The sequence below is a fragment of the Musca autumnalis genome, unplaced genomic scaffold, assembly GCF_047663935.1.
Source record: "Musca autumnalis isolate F117 unplaced genomic scaffold, ASM4766393v1 scaffold_2, whole genome shotgun sequence".
Taxonomy (NCBI): domain Eukaryota; kingdom Metazoa; phylum Arthropoda; class Insecta; order Diptera; family Muscidae; genus Musca; species Musca autumnalis.
Genome location: NW_027411755.1, coordinates 118,278,979 through 118,296,786, shown reverse-complemented (window position 1 = coordinate 118,296,786; position 17,808 = coordinate 118,278,979). Strand labels below are relative to the sequence as shown.

Here is a 17,808-nt window from a genome sequence, read left to right as displayed (position 1 = left end):
CTGCTTTGGGGTTTAAGAATTGTGGCAGATGAGGGAGGAACCCAGCGAAACTTGTCCAGATAGTTTGGGTGCAGGCTTCGCCTGTTATGGCCTCTTCTCAGTCCTCTTAGAAGACTATGACTTAGTCGTTAATCATTAACATACCGGCTGCAGTGTATAACTGTTCTTCGATACAATTTCCTGTCCAATGCTTCTTTAGCTTTGGTATGTCAGAGATATGGACAAATCATCCTTCTTTTTGATGGATAATTCTCCCTTGCCAATTTCCTCCTACAACGCTTTCTGTCTAAGAAGTAATGGGTTGTCGATTCGTGATGCTATCTTTCCGGAAACTTTGGGTGACTTTCTCCTCAACGAGATTGAGGAGCAATGTCATTTAATAAGTCCAGTTCCTGGATGTGATGCCCGTCCAATAATACAGTCCGTTTCTTTGCAACATAAGAGCTTGAGCTGGAGACAGTAGTGAGGGAATGAAAACTGATGGTGCCAAGGCATCAACACCTACATCAGTCAATGAGTTTTTTTTTTTTTTTTTTGGTTTCTTTAGTGAAATTTCGTATATCCATTTTATTGAGGCGCGACTGGGGAAATGAAGTCGACTGGTGCATAGCCTCCATGCCACGACAAGGACTTAACAACAACTAAACGTTGAAGCGTGGTATATAGAAGCACCCTTTTTTCAGAAAGGGTCTAAAGCAGCACCCCTTCTTTCAGAATGGGTCTAAAGAAGCAACCTCTCTTTCAGAAAGGGTCTATAGATGCGCCCTTTCTTTGAGAATGGGTCTATAGATGCGCCCTTTCTTTAAGTAAGGGCCTATATAAGCACCATTTCTTTAAGTAATGGCCAATATAAGCACCCTTTCTTTCAGAAAGGGATTATATAAGCACCCTTTGTTTCAGAAAGGGTCTATAGAAGCACCATTTCCTTCCTAAAGGGTCTATAGAAGCACCCTTTCTTTCCGAAAGGGTCTATAGAATCACCCTTTCTTTCAGAAACGGCCTATAATGTCCTGACAAATCCACCATAGACCATATCTCCACCTGTCAAATTCTGAAAAAGACTTACAAAATTCTAATCGCTTCTAACCACCTTTTGGTATTAGAAGGTTATGACAATGGAGAATAGTACCTTATATTAGAACTAGATGAGCGGAAAGTAATCTACTTAACCTTTGCATATATGTATGTATGTATACCACAATTATTGTGCAAATAAATCCAACTTTGTATGTCTTAATTATAAATTCAATTACAATTAGATTTCACTTCTATGCCGCCGAAATGTTTATACGATTCAACAAATAACTGATATTTAAATATCTTGGAATGTAAATATGCATATTTGTATACAGACAAGCGTATGCAAATGAAAGAGAAATTAGAAAATGTATGCAAACATTTTATATAAATAATTTCGCTTAGTCATTCCGTTTGGCAATTCGAGCAACACATACCGCCGTTCATAACCTTCCCGCAATTCCGCATTTCTTGTCATACTGCCAACGACTATACCAGCTCGACATGGCCAAAGCTATAAGCAACAATCATGTCTTGTATAACGGTGTGCTTTGCTTTGCTTATCCTTTAAACCTCTATTGATTTCCTTTTGGATTACGAAATGTTGCCGGCATTTTAAAATGCCAAACACACACAGACAGAGAGAGAACTACAAATACACACGCCCATATACAACTCACAAATCCATGTGATTGATTTATATCCCTTGGAGTAGCAAACGCGGTGAGTTGCTACTATTTCTTATTTGAAGAAACTTTTTATATTTGAAAAGTTCGTAGAAAAGTTCATTCATTGTATTTTACACTTTCCCCACTAACCTAACTGTGGTTATAACAAAACAGAAAAAACGGAAAGGATGTAGCACGCCACTCCATAAAAACTGGATATGAAATACAGCCTTTTCGAATGATATCTAGCGATTTCACTGCAATATAAATGTTTATAAAAGCACTTTTTTTGTATCTATATGAATGTGAGTGGTGGTAGGTGCCATAGTTAGCCAGGTAGGAATTAAGATATTTCTATGCTGACAAAATTCTGAACTACTCAGGAAAATCAACAAGTTGAAATTTGTATATGTAACTGCGGTGGAAATAATAGTAGATTTAAGGATGCACAACCATCAATAGTCACTGCTTCACTCGGTAGGCATGGTCCAATACATTTATTGCTTGTTAAATTGGGGATTGAGATAAAAAGTTTCCGGGATAATGCTATACTGTTGATCGATGGTTAACATTGAAACATAGAGGGATATAACGAAGAAGTGTAGTAGTTAAGCCATGAAAGGTTTTGTGAAAATTTGAAAATGAATGGGATCTATGAAAAGTATAATGGGATCTAAACCTAAAGTGACCCGTGATAAAGCACACAGCGATTTTCATACCAAACTTATCGAGAGAGAGAAGGGATCTAAGTTGAGAGATCAATGGTCAAATTGTTTGGGATGTCTTGGAAGCCATTTGCGGTATGCCTTCTCAATGTAATACTCGCGAAGTTTGTTAATGTAGTAGCACATTGGTAACCTAACTGATTCATCAATTGGCGAATTGATCGACCAAGAGCCACCCCTTTATCTTGGCACGCAGCAGAGATCAACGATATCTCGTATATCAAACAGGGCCTTTCTTCAATTAAGGATAGTTCGCGAATTTTTGGTTTATGAGAGCTTGGGAGCCTTAAGGTCCGTCTGACTATTGACTTATATGGTCACATTAGTCTTACATGACTGGTTTCTAGTCCAATAACCCATTTTTCTTTCCTGATGGCAAGGACATCTGCTTGAAAGAAGCAGAATTTCGAAATAAATGCCCCCGGCGGTGCCTTCCTTCATCTTGGATCCATCTCTACATAATGCCAGACCGTTCAGAGGAGAGTTACCTTCAGACCAAATGCCCCTGCTTATAACAATTGCGGTAAGTAAGATAACCCCGAAAGAGGTGGGCATATAATTGATTACGCAATTCCTGTCGCCGGATTCAAGCTGACTAACTATTAGGTTTAAGACGTTCGTGAAACTCGCCTCGATCCTGACTCTTAGAGTTTAAAACTCGTCCTCGCAGCCTGAAATCCAGAGGTTTCTGATCCATGATTACGTCCGGTAACCAGAACTGACGCAGCCCTTTGCACACATGATAGTTTGGAAAGTATTACCTTATTCCCAAGTGCCTACCACCAGACAAGGAGATTCGTTCGGAGCGTAATATCCGGAATTAGTGAATTATGGTCAACAGTTAATTCATTCTCTAAACCTGGAAAGAATGAAGATAGGACTTCAGATTTAAATTATTCAAAGCCCTTCTCTACATAGAGAAAGGTCGCTAAGGTGAAGTTAGAAATTTCCATATTCTTCTCAACTGCACACCTGAGATCTACTGATCTTTTGGAATCTACTTGTGCTCTAATTTCAAAGATCCAGTAACCTTTTCAACGTTTTTATACACTCTGCCTTTAGGCTAATGAGGGTACACACACTTTCAAACAACCAAAATGTTTCTCATAGAAATAACGGTTATAGGCCCCTATTATGTTGGGGGGGTGGCATAATCCATTTCAGGCAGTTTAAAATCAATTTAGCAATTTCCGTCCGTCTGTCTGTCTGGTTGGAGAGCACGATAACTCTCGAATGGATCATCCAATTCAGTCGAAAATTTGGCCTTCGTAATATTTTATCCAAACTTAGTTTAATGTCGAAGATGGGCTATATCGGTCCACTCCTTCGGGTACCTAACCCACAAAAGTTCGAAACTTTTCTGCATGATAACTCTCTAAGGCAGTAATCGATTTGGTTCATACTTGGGACCATAAATCAGATTCGGATTTTGGCTATATCTATTGGGCACCTCTCATACAAAATTTCGGAAAAGTCCAGGGCCTGCTCGTGAATTGCATTGATTTTTTAGGGGCAAGTCCAAACTTCCCTAGAAAATGGCCCGAAAGCTGTAAAAAGCCCTTGCGACCACCATGTGTAGTGCCTGGTGTGCACGACAACTTTCGCAATAAATAAATAAAGTTCGCAGTTGGTGGTCATCGGTACACTGCTTCCGGTAATTCCCCACAAAAGTTCAAAAATATTCGCTATAGTGTACGAACGATATCTCTTAACCGGAACAACCGATTTGGTCCAAACTTTATTCTATGAGAAGACCTACAGATCTTCATGAGAAGACCTACAGATTTTCATGAGAAGACCTACAGATCTTCATGAGAAGACCTCTAGGTCTTCCATGAGATGACATCCAGGTCTGCCATAAGAACACCACCAAGTCTTCTATGATGACACTAGCAAGTGTTTTATGAGAAAAACTCCAAGTCTTCTAAGAGAAGACCTCCAGGCCTTATAAAAGAAGACCTCAAGGTCTTCTATGAGAAGACCTCCAAGTCCTCTATGAGAAGACCTCCAGGTCTTCTATGAGAAGACCTCCAGGTCTTTTATGAGAAGACCTCCAGGTCTTTTATGAGAAGACCTCCAGGTCTTCTATGAGAAGACCTCCAGGTCTTCTATGAGAAGACATCCAGGTCTTCTATGAGAAGACCTCCAGGTCTTCTATGAGAAGACCTCCAGGTCTTCTATGAGAAGACCTCCAGGTCTTCTATGAGAAAAACTCCAGGTCTTCTATGAGAAGAACTCCAGGTCTTCTATGAGAAGACCTCCAGGTCTTCTATGAGAAGATCTCCAGGTCTTCTTTGATAATATCTCTAGGTCTTCTTTGAGAAGATCACCAGGTTTTCTATGAGAAGATCTCCAGGTTTTCTATGAAAAGACTTTATGGTATTCTATGAGATGACCTCCAAGTCTGCTCTAAGAACACCTCCAAGTCTTCTATGATGACACTAGCAGGTGTTTTATGAGAAAAACTCTTAGTCTTTTATGAGAAGACCTCCAGTAGTGCGAGTCTATAACACATTTCTTGATTTACAGACAAAAATCGGTAAAATTAAAACACAAAATTATGAATGAAAAGTTCAAATAAAAGTTGACTGCTTTTTATTCGTCGCTAACTTACCGAAAAATATCGGTAATTACCGAAATTATAAGCATTTTAATTTTACCGACAATTGCACTACAGGTCTTCTATGAGAAGACCTCCAGGTCTTATAGGGGAAGACCTCCAGGTCTTGTAGGGGAAGACCTCCAGGTCTTATAGGGAAGACATCTAGGTCTTATAGCAGAAGACCTCCAGGTCTTCTAAGAGAAGACCACCAGGTCTTCTATGAGAAGACCACCAGGTCTTCTATGAGAAGACCACCAGGTCTTCTATGAGAAGACCACCAGGTCTTCTATGAGAAGACCACCAGGTCCTCTATGAGAAGACCAATAGGTCTACAATAAGAACACCTCCAAGTCTTCTATGATTACACTAACAGGTGTTTTATAAGAAAAACTCCAAGTCTTTTATGAGAAGACCTCCAGGTCTTCTATGAGAAGACCTCTAGGTCTTCTATGAGAAGACCACAAGGTCTTCTATGAGAAGACCACAAGGTCTTCTATGAGAAGACCTCCAGGTCTTCTATGATGACACTAGCAGGCGTTTTATGAGAAAAACTCCTAGACTTTTATGAAAAGACCTCCAGGTCCTCTATGAGAAGACCTCCAGATCTTCTATGATAAGACCTTCAGGTCTACTATGAAAAGACCACCAGGTCATCTATGAGAAGACCACCACGTCTTCTATGAGAAGACCACCAGGTCTTCTATGTGAAGACCACCGGGTCTTCTATGTGAAGACCACCAGGTCTTCTATGTGAAGACCACCAGGTCTTCTATGTGAAGACCACCGGGTCTTCTATGTGAAGACCACCAGGTCTTCTATGTGAAGACCACCAGGTCTTCTATGAGAGGACCACCAGGTCTTCTATGAGAAGATCTCCAGGTCTACTTCGATTTTAAGATCTCCAGGACTTCGGTTTGAAGACCTCCAGGACTTCCAAGTCTCCTGTGAGAATAACTCCAGACCTTCTAAGAGAACACCTCCAGCTCCTCCATGAGAAGACTTTCAGCTCTTCTAAGAGAAAACCTCTAAGTTTTGTCTTTTTGTTTTTGAAAAATGAGAAGTCCTCCTCCAGTTTTTCTAAGAGAAGACCTCTAGGTCTTCTATGCGAAAAACTCTGGGACTTCCATAATAAGATCTCTTGGTCGTCTATGAGAACGTTATATAGGAAGACCTAGGTATTCTATGAAAGATGTCCAGGTCTTCGATTTGTAGACCTCCAGGACTTATGTGAGAAGATCTACAGATCTTCTTTGAGAAAATGTATAGGTCTTCTTCGTTGAGAAGACCACCAGGTTATGAGAAGACCTTTAGCTCTTCTATAAGAAGACCTCGAGTTCTTCTATAAAAAGAGCTCATTGTCTTCTAAGAGACACTTTCTAGGTCTTCTCTGAAAAGACATCCAGGTGTTCTATGAGAACACATCCAGGTCTTTTATGAAAAGACCTCCGTGCATTCTATGAGAAGACTTCTAGGTTTTCTGTGGTCTCAGTCCCCAACTCTTCCCAATAGAATTCTTGCATGAATATAGAGCTATTAGGCCTCCTTGCACTATTTTCGACATTCCTTTTTTACGTTATTTGGTGTCCAGAATAATCCCGAAGTAATTGGATTCTAAAGAGATCTCAAAGGTAACTCCTCCAAGTATTGGTAGGGTGAATGGTTCGACTTTCCTCTTGCTCGTAAATAGAACCAGCTCCGTCTTTCATGGGTTTACCCCAAGACCATTGTTGTGTTTCCCATTTTTATAGTTTGACCAGAGCACCTTGCATATGTTACGATAGAGTTTGTGGAAAATTCGCACTAATCATGATGACCACGTCGTCATTTTTTATTGCGATGGAGTTGAGTTGAATGATTTGGAATTTTTTCAATGACGGTAAGTCTTGCCAGAAATTGACAAAAATAAAAGTTTTTTCCTATTAGTTAGCATTCTTGAGATATAGCGATCTGAGGGTCACATTATATACCTATGTATATGCAAAAATAAGTAATCAGTTTAATAGCATAGCCCTATTAAGTGAGGCCATCAATATGCTTAATTTCCCTACAAGATGTACTCAAAATATCAGTTCGAAACCGATGTGTCAATTAGTGAAGATATCCCAGAATCATTCTTAAAAATTTGATAAGAGTTGCAGAATTGAATAGGCAACCTCAGCACAATGCACTACATACTACTTGCATAGGCTGCCAACATAGATCACTTTTAGAAGTAACCTTTTGTTGTGAGATTTTATATTAATACAATCAAATAAAATAATTCTATTTCACTATATCTCACCTATAATATAACTACATAATAATAGTATAAAATATATGAAATTCATTTAAAGCCTCCCCATATAAATGTAGTACATACATACATATGCCCATCTCAATAATGCCCTTTTTGAATAACTTTTTTTTACATAAGAAAAACATTTGAAGGATTTATTTGGATTGGGCGAATGAAAGGTTCGTTCGTCTTCACATGTGAAATGGCATAGATTTGTTCGAGGACACTGCAATATGTGGTTTTACACACGCACAAACACAGGTGAACGAAATCAGCAAGCAACAAACAAACAAAACAAAGCAATTTTATGGTGCACTGGATGCGATGAGAGTGAGTTATCGTGCTTTGGTTCTATGTTCCTCAAAAAACAATCATTAGCATTGGAGACGGTATTTTAGGCATGAAGATGATGGCCAAAATGCTAACGAAAGGAATATGCATATTCCACACTAAATACCAGTAATTACGTTTCAAAATGATGGTTTTGAAATACCCATGGATGGTTTTGACATTGACAAGGTCGATCTCGTTTGTACCTTAGATGTGCATACTCGTATAACGTGTGCATCTTGTTTACCATGCGTTGTATGTTACGAAAGAACAACAAGAATGTCCTTTAGCTGCTTACATTATGCGTCATTTTTTGCGAAGTTATCTTGTATTGCCAATTTATTGTAAATGTCAAGTTCAGTTACTGCAGTAATGTTTTCATTCTATGGCGAAACTGTACTTTTGGGAACGAGCAATAAGATAAGTGAAGTTTTGTGTGGCCTGTTTTCGGTACAATCAATATATTATAATGTACACATATGTACATATATTGTGTTAGTTTTCCTTGAACTATGGACGATAGAAAATGTCATTTATAAGTATTGTTTTATTGTGAACTTTTTTCAATGTGATAACTAACTTCCACTTTTTTCCTCGTATGCATGTTTCTTTAAATATATGGTCTGTTCCAGAACCGCAAGAATCTACTAATTTTTACTATTTTTTCCGATAACATAAAGGGAAAAATGTTATCGTAGTAAAAAATAGTAGCTTCTTGCAGGTTATGGAACAGAGCAATAATTTGAAATGGAATTCTGAATGTCTCTTTTGAGCTGAGTCGATCTGGCTATGTGTATCCGTACATCTGTTAGGTTTTGACCATTTTTGAGATAAAGAAGTTCAAATTGAGAGAATGCACCGACTGTATCGCCTCCTCATAAAACAATGCCATGCAAGATGCGCCTTAACTTACTTTAAATGAAAACCGCTTACACCTGTGAAGTTTTGTGCAGACTCTGAAAGAGCAATGTTCATAGGTGAAAAAAATCCATAAAAAAAGAAAAAATCGCGGACGAAAGTTGTTCGCGGAAAAAGCAATTCAAGCGATTTTTTGTTGTTGTTATAGTATTTGAAAAGCTTGTGTGACCCTTTTCTGCTTAATCTGGCTCTAGGTCTATCTGCAATTCTAGAAATGTGGTTGCTTCGACGGGTTGTAACAACATATCTACTGGAGTTAGTTGAGTAGTTTTGGTAGGAGTGCTGGGCAGATGTGTTGCACGTTGTCATCGATCCTTTCCCTGCACCAACCCGAGCGAAGTTGAGCCGAAACTACTCTAATTTGTCGTGGCAGCTGACGCTCCTCAGCTGCGATAGATGGGGGATGTTCTCCGAGGACCGCATTCATACGATAGTTGTTTATGGCATCTGCGACTACATTCGTGTGTAATCTATTTAACGACGCATAGCTTACCACAGAATGACTTTTCGCGTTATATGTGTCAACAAGGTTTCATTATCTGTACAAGTGAAGTTGGCTAGAGACTTGAGGACCTTGTTTCTACTTCTCAGCTAGTTGCAAATAGCTAAGAGACATGCTGTCGATTGTGACCCCTAGAATTTTGAGGTAGTTTGTGGTCGGAGTTCTGCCACCATCGACCATGTCATTCAACTCAGTTCTCACTTCTGCCGTCCATGCGGTGAATAGAGTGGCCGTAGATTTAGTGGCGGATATTTTCATATTCCTCGCGTGTTAGGATCAGTCACATAGAAGTTCAGCCATTTATACATGACATTCGGGAAGGTACCTGACGCGGTGAATAGAGTGGCCGTAGATTTAGTGGTGGATATTTTCATATTCCTGCCGTGGTAGGATCAGTCAGATAGAAGTTCAGCCATTTATAAATGACATTCGGGAAGGTACCTGACGCCAAGATCATACAATCATCAGCATACGTTACGATCTCAATGCCGTCTGAAGGAAGTGGAATACAATATCACCCCACCTTGTGAACTCCCTGTTTTATTCTACGAACCTTGGACTTCTTGTTCCTGAATTCCTGGTACGACTCGTAGTCTGCTCGATGTCCTCAAACAGCATGGAGTGCTTGACAGTATCAAAGGCTCTTGACAAGTCAAGCGCCATCATCACTCTTCTGTCACACGGCTTTCTCTGGTTGAGTCCTCGACAAATATGTGTGGAGATGGCGTACAGCGCTGTTGTGCTGAGTTGCTTACGGAATCCATGCTGATGATCGGCAACTGGGTAGCTATTTCTGACGCTGGGGAGAACTAAAACCTCAAGGGTCTTTGCTACGGGCGACAAAAGCGAATGCGCTCTGTACGATTCACCTTTGCTGGCATCCTGGCTTCAGTAGCGGGCGGGGCTGCCCTGCCCATTTTTCAGATTTCGGGAACGATGTGGGTGGCAAGCGACAGGTTGAGAACTTTAGTGAGATACTCGGCTTCCGGCACATCCAGCTGTTTTAGCATTACCATGGAGATTTCATCAGGGCCGAACGCTTTGGATGATAATAGCGTTCCTGATGACATTCGCAACATCATCCATTGTAAATTGCGGTGGTTCATTCTCGACAGGAAGATATCTAATGCTACGTAATACTCTTCTCTTCGTCTTACCTCTCCCGGGTTGCTCGACAAACTGTCGATCGAAATAACGTGTGCACCTCTTCGGATCAATCAGCGCAAAGTAGCCAAACGTGACTGAGTTACTATTTTCCTTCTTCCCAGGGTTCGAGAGTGACTTAACCTCAAATGTTGCAACTATTCAGATGATTTAAGAATTTGTTCCGCTTATGCTCACTTACCTACCTGTTAACTTCCAGTGTCGGCTGCAGCAATGATGAAACCTCGAAACATCCTTTCTTCTACCCGAACATCAAAAAGGATGGGCAGATCTCTGAAGCGGTTATTAGTGAACTCTCTGAAACTCGGTCAATATGTTTCCCCATGATTGATGCTAGTGCATCGTACAGAGGTGCTGAAGGTGGGCGGTATGCTGATGGAGGCAGTTATGGGGAGATGGTCTAGCGGACATAATTTGAAATTTTGCAATTAAATTGTTTAGAAAAATAAATTTTCGGGCTACGTCGGTGATCGTCATTATGTGATGGGTAGGTGACATTTTTTTTATATGTGGAGGGAGATGACCTGTAATTGGAGAACAACATTCAATCTCCTTTCTTGTGAACGAGACATAGGATATCAAGATTTCAACCAAAGGGAATACGTTCCTCTTGATGGTGCTAACTAGAGTTGGGCAATCTAGTTCCCGGAGTCGATCGATCCTTCTAGTTCCTTTTCTTAAAAGGATCTAGTTCCTTAATATAGCTCCATATATAGCTCGTTCCAAATAGTTCCGAGACCGGAATATTTCAACGAATCTTCATTTTTCATCGTTCTTTTTGTTTCCATTGTTCCAAATAGTTCCGAGACCGAAATGTTTTCAATGGTTTGGTGGCTGAATGACATAAAATTAAATAAATTGCAGCGAAAAAACAGCAATGATGAATGATCGACGTAGGCTTTAAATTGAAGGAACGATAAGAACGAAAGGAACTATATAAATGCAAGAGCCGAATATAGTTCCAATAGTTCCTTGTCCGGAATAGTTCCTTGGAACTAGTTCGTTCCGGAACTACACAACTCTAGTGCTAACTATGTGATGCATACAGCTTATCAGCGTGTTAGTTTATTCATAGATATCAAAAGCTCCCGCTATCTATCTCTGCTACCAGATTACGTTTGACGAAAAGCGTTACTTCTCTTTTCCTTTCTCCCGATTCTTAACCCTAAGAAGGTGGCATACCTTCTTCCCTTCGGTGATACCAAGGTATGGGGTTTTTTTAGCCACTGGTACAATTTTCTGTCAATTGGACCATAAATAAAGCCCGTAGAGCGATTTCGTGAAAATTCGCCTTTGGTCCCATACAACTTACTGTGGAAATGAAGGTCAGTCAGAGAGTACGGTTAACGTTAACCGATCGAAAATGCCATATTTAAGGGTAATCCCCATTATTACAACTTTCCTTTTATTATTTTTTGGATTTAAAGAACAGATTTATAGCTTTCTGGTTATTCTAAAGTTAAACGTCAACATTAAATTTGATGGAGGACATTGGTACCTTTAATGTTTAATGTGAAAATTATATTTTAAAGCCTCCAAAATTCTCTATTTGCCTTTAGCAAAAGGAAAGATATTGTGCCTGTCCGTGTACTCGATAATTAGTAATAATAGCTGTGCCTTTTTATGTGATAATTGGTAATAATTAGTACTAATGTTGCAAATTTTGACAGTTGTATAATGGAAAAGTTGCTGAAAAGAATGTTTCAGCAACATTTAGTAAGTAAAAACACACAAAGGAAAAGTTGCCGAAAAAATATTTCAGTAACATTTAGTAAGTAAAAAGACACCTCTAAAGTTGCTGAAAAAAGTGTTTCAGCAACATTTAGTAAGTATGAAGACAAACCTTTATACAACTGTCAAAATTCGAAACATTTGTAATATTAGGTTTGTCCTCGTACTCACTAAATGTTGCTGAAACACTTTTTTCAGCAACTTTTCCTTTACACAACTGTCAAAAACGAAACATTTGTAATAATTTTTACAAATTATCGACTACGCAGCCCGGCATAATTAAGCATATAATAGGGATATCTTTTTACTTACTAAATGTTTCTGAAACATTTTTTTCAGCAACTTTTCCTTTATACAACTGTCAAAATCTGCAACATTAGTAATAATTATTACTAATTATCACGTAAAAAGACACAGCTATTATGCCTGCTCGTGTATTCGATAATTTTTAAAAATTATTACTAATGATTCTGATTTTGACCGTTATAAAAAGGAAAAGTTGCTGAAAAAGGTGTTTCAGTAACATTTATTAAGTACGAAGATAAACCTTATAATGGCCCTATGCTTTTTTGTCATCCTAAACCTCTCTTTTACAAAATTTCAATATTTCTCTCTCTTCTCTGTTTATTTTCAGTTTCATCAAACAATACGAACGTACCTGAATGATCGTGTTTGGGATTTTAAATTTTATGTATCGAAAGATTGGCCAGAGAAACCCATTATCTTACATTTTCCAGGATGCACGCTAACGGTAACTTATTTACTTATAACTACTCATTTCATTGTCTCATTTTTGTTGTTTTTTATATCCTATTCAGCCCGAAAACAATATATACCGCAGCTTTGGCATATTTTGCCCATCCGAACAAATCCATCATGTCGATCTAATGGAAACCGAAGACATTCTAATCGATTGGACACTACCATTGTACCTGAATTTTACGCACATTGCTATTATGAATCGCCTGGATGATTTCTATAAGAAACGTATGGGTGTTATGGAGAGGCTAGAGGGTGACATTTATGTGTGCAATAAACTGAATACGGACTTGAACTTAGATGAGCTGTCCGACGATGCTGAAATGCGTCCGCTGAAAATCGAAGATGTCGAGCACATACATGATCTCTATCCGGCCAATGAAATTGAATGTGTTGATGTTTTTAATATTTTGATTCGAGTACTGCCCGGTTTGGGTATATTCCGTAAGGATACCAATGAACTGGCGGCATGGATGGTACATTCATATTATGGCGCTATGTTTTCCATGCAAACTCGTCCAAACTATAGAAGATTGGGGTGAGTTGGGATGAATTATGAGAGAATTGCATGATTAAAGAAATGATATCATGATATTGTTTGAAATCGGTTTTGAAATTCATGAACGCACAGAAAAGGAATATAGTTCAAGCGTATTCTGAGAACAAAGTATATTGTAGGAGCAACCACATATTTTGTACTGAATACTAAAAAGATACATAATATATGGTTGCTCCAAAAATACATATTTTTACATATTTAGAATACGCTATTTTATTTCTCAAATTCTAAAACTCTAATAATATTTATCTCCTGTCTTTTTAGTTATGGCATTCGTTTGGCCACAGCTTTAACCAAAAAAGTTATTGAACGAGGCTATAAACCATTTGTTGTGATACGTCCACAAAACGATGCTTCTCGTAATCTGTATACTAAGTTAGGTTTTGAAAAAGTTTTTGAAACGTGCCGAGTCAAAATGACACCGTATCCTATGCATACAAACGGTGGTCCAGAACCCTCAGCTCCTGAATTGCAGCCAGAAGCTGAGAACAAACCCATAGATGAAGGCATTGAAGATATGCTGGCTGAAAAGTGTGATATTAAAGCTGCTGATGAAGCTTCGGGCCAAGACAAAAAGCCCACAACAGCCGATGAGGGTATCGGCGAAGATAAGTAAATCCATAGTTAGGTATTATAACTCTAATGCAAAACAAACAAACAAATCACCAACACACACACACATAGGCAAACACGCTAAAACACACAAATAAAGACAATTTTTTGAATACTTTAACTAAATAAATAAAAAACACACACATTTACACCAACACAAAGGAAGTAAATTCCCAGCAAACCAAATGTCTGATGTCCGACATGTCTGAACAATTTCGGAAACAAAGTCGTTAAGATTTCGTTCCGATTTCTAAACGATTTTTCGGAGAGGAAATAGTTCAGATTTTGTACCGATTTCGTTCCGATTTCGGAACGAATGTCGGAAAGAAATTTCCTTTCCGAATTTCCCAAGGATTTTCTTCAGATTTCGTTACGAAATCGGACCGAAATCGATCCGATGTCGCTCCGACATTTCGTTCCGAAATTATGTCAACCACTTCATACAACTTTCGTTAAGATATCGTTACGATTTCGGATCAGATATCGGACGTATCATCCGAATTTTGTTCCGATTTCGTTACGATGTCGGTACGATTGGTTTGCTGGGTTTTAAAGAAAATAAGGCCGAAATTTTCTATTGCTGAAATAAGAATAATGAGGAAAATAAACAAAGCATGTAGTGATGAATAGAAGAAACAAAAATAATTTATTATTATGATAAAATTATATATAATGAAAAAGAAGAAATAATAACAAGAGGCAACAGGAAAACTATATACAAAAATTAAAAAACAAAAAACAAAACAATAACTATAAAATGCAACAATGCTCTATTAAGTTTATTATTAAAAACAAAGAAAAGAATTGAAGTATTTAACAAAACAAATCTCTCCCCCTATATACAAAAAAAAAACAACAAAAGAAATATGCAAAAAAAACCAAAACCTATAATTAATTACAAACAAAAAATATTGAAATTAAGTAAACCAAAACTAAACACTCTCCAAAACCAAATCCCTCAAATTTTCCCACAAACTAAAGTGAAATTAAAACCAAATCTTAACAACAACAAATAACGAGGAAACCTCAACTATATATCTTTTATGAATATTTTTGTCGCTTTGTGAACTCCTCTCTAAAAAGAGTAAAAACCAAAAAAAAAAAAAAAAAGAAAAAATGTTTTTATTTGTGTTCCACTAAAATTTAAGTTTTCTGTGAAAATTTAGCAAAAAACAAAAATCCTAAAAACAAAGTTTAATTATGAATTCGAAAAGAAAATGTAACTAATCGCTTGCTTACACGAAGTTTTTCGTTGAAATTTTCTTTGGATTGGAAAAACAGAATCTTCTATGTAAAGAATTCGTCTGGTCCGAGGAAACTACATGACAACTTTCGAACCGGAATTGTGTTGGTCCAAACTTTGCGTGCCGTAATATGTCTACGAACCCTTAGATAAAATTCGATGACACAAATATTCAAAAATATTCGCTAAAATGGCACGTGCGATATCTCTTAAATGGAGCAACCAATTTGGCCCAAGCTTTGGATCTTGTAATACTTTGTCCAAACATAGTTTAAGGTCTAGAATGGACCATATTGGTCCACTTCTTAGGGTACCTCCCTCACAAAAGTTTAAAACTTTTCGCAAAATGGTGCGCACGATAACTATCCGATTTGGTCCATACTTTCCAAATCGTAATATTGCTACCTGTAATAGATCAGGTTCGAATATGAACTATATCGATCCACTCCCTCGGGTACCTCCCACACAAAAAGAAAAGTGCAGTTTAAGACATGCTCTCGAATCGCTTCGATTTCGGTACAACTTTTTTGAGCGGAAGTCCAATGAGAAAATGACCCGAAAGCCTAAAAAACTCTAGAGCTACCATATCTAGCGGCTAGATCGCACGCAACTTCCCAACTGTATAGTTCGAAAATGGTACTTATCGGTCAAATCCTTCCGGTACCTCCCCAACTAAATTTAAAAAAATATTAAATTTAAAAAAATATTTGTTTAAGTGTAGTTTAAGGTCTGTTTGAGGATCCTTTGGAAATTTTTACCGACGCTACTCCTAGTGGTCCTATTTACAGCAATATTATTTTTTTTTTTTTTGTGGTCAAGTCGATGCTTCATTCCCGCATAATTTTGATCCAATAGCTCTAAAGTATGTCAACAGATGAAAGTTTCATTTCACACAGCCTGAGGTTGTATCACTGTCGGCAAGGCCGACTACTACTTCTTTACTTGTTCGATAGACAAAAAGCCAAATATTTTGCTAGGTATATATCAGAAAGGTATATCATATATATCACAGTTTAATTCGAACCACTTTTTCACGGTGTCATCAACAATCCTTGCCCTACAGAAATTGAGACGGCTGCATCATCCAGAATGCACTAGTTGAGCCAAAACTACTCTGGTTTGTCATGGCAGTTAATATTCTTCAGCTGCGATAGAAGTCCGTATTTACACGATAGTTGTTTAAGCCATATATGTGATTGCTATTCAAACCTGCTGATCTGGGGTTTTTTTCTTAAAACGTTGAACCTCTTATCGGCAGAATCGTTGTATCCTCATGCAGATGGTCCACTGAAGACATGAGGACGCACCCTGTAACAACTCTCGGGGAGGCATTCTGACAGGTTTGAATATTATTCCATCGCCTTGCACTTATATTTGCGGATCACACTGGCGCCACATAGTTTATCCCAGACCGACCTATCGCGTTATATGTTGTCAACAAGGTTTCTTTATCTGCAGCCCAAATGCTGCTGGCTGGACGTTGCTTCTACATGTCAGCTTGTAGCAAATAGCATTGACATGCGCGAATGAGGTGAACATGCTTTCGAATATGGCCCCTAGAATCTTAGGACATTTGGTGGTCGAAAATCAGCTACCATCGACCATGATATTCAACTCAGTTCTCACCTCTGCGGTCCATGTGATGAACATATTTAGTGGCGTATATTTGCATATTCCTATCGTCGAAAAAGTCAAATAGGAGTTCAGCCTTCACCAAATGATATCAGAGAAAGTATCTGACACCAAGATCATCCACATACGTTACGATCTCAATGCTGTCTGGAGGGAGTGGAATGCAGGAGAGATACAGGTTAAACACTTCCGGAGCTATCACTCCTTCTTATGAAACTTCCTGTTTCACCATACGGAGTTTCAACTTCTGTTCCTGAATTCCATGTACGCTTGGCGTCCACACATATAATTGATTATCCAACGTTTCAAACATGGCTGGAGGGGAGTCTGCTCGATATCCTCAAACAGTGTGGAGTGCTTGACAGTATCAAAGGCTTTCGATAAGTCGAGAGCAACAAATTTTGTTCTATCCAATTTGTTCGGGTTGAGTCCTCGGCTAGTATGTACACAGCAAACTAATCACTATTCGAACGTATCCCGGATGCTACGTCTGAATTCGGATCCGAAATCGTAAAGAAAGTTGATTGAAGTGGTTGACATAATTTGGGAACGAAATGTAGGGGCGAAACCGCATCGAATTCGGCCAGAATTCGAAGAAAAATCCTCGGGAAATTCGGAAAGGAAATTTATCTTCGACATAAAGCTCCGAATCTGAAAGAAATTGATGTCTCCTTACGATAATCGAATAGAAATCGGAACAATATTTTCGGAAAGTGCTTCCGAAATTGTTCAGACGTGTCGGATATCTGACATTTGGTTTTATGATTGCCCAGGAAACCAATCGATCCGAAATCATATCGAAATTGGTACGATTTGCGAAAGCGTAACGAATGTTCTATGGAGTGGTAGAAATAAATTCGGAATAAAATGTAGGAGAATTTCGTATCGAAATAAAAACAAAAACAGCGATATTCGAAGGGAAATTATTTTCGATATTTCGCAGCAAATTTTTTAACGAAATGGGTGAAAAAATCGCTTGCGAAAATCTAATAGAACTCGAAAGGATTTTTTCGGAACGCAATTTCAAAATTGTTCAGACTTGGATATACTAAATGTGGAGATGGCAAGCAA

The 17,808-nt window shown here is 38.4% G+C and overlaps 1 protein-coding gene across 1 annotated transcript in view; it reads left to right on the top strand.

The window, feature by feature from the left end:
- The window catches only part of LOC141394531 (uncharacterized), an 83,509-nt gene extending 69,486 nt beyond the window's left edge, over positions 1-14,023 (top strand). The window contains exons 3-5 of the mRNA XM_073969084.1: positions 12,567-12,683; positions 12,751-13,229; positions 13,515-14,023. Coding sequence (XP_073825185.1) covers positions 12,567-12,683; positions 12,751-13,229; positions 13,515-13,866 — 948 coding nt within the window. The 3' untranslated portion in view covers positions 13,867-14,023. The remainder of the gene's footprint in view (positions 1-12,566; positions 12,684-12,750; positions 13,230-13,514) is intronic.
- Positions 14,024-17,808: the final 3,785 nt, after the last annotated feature.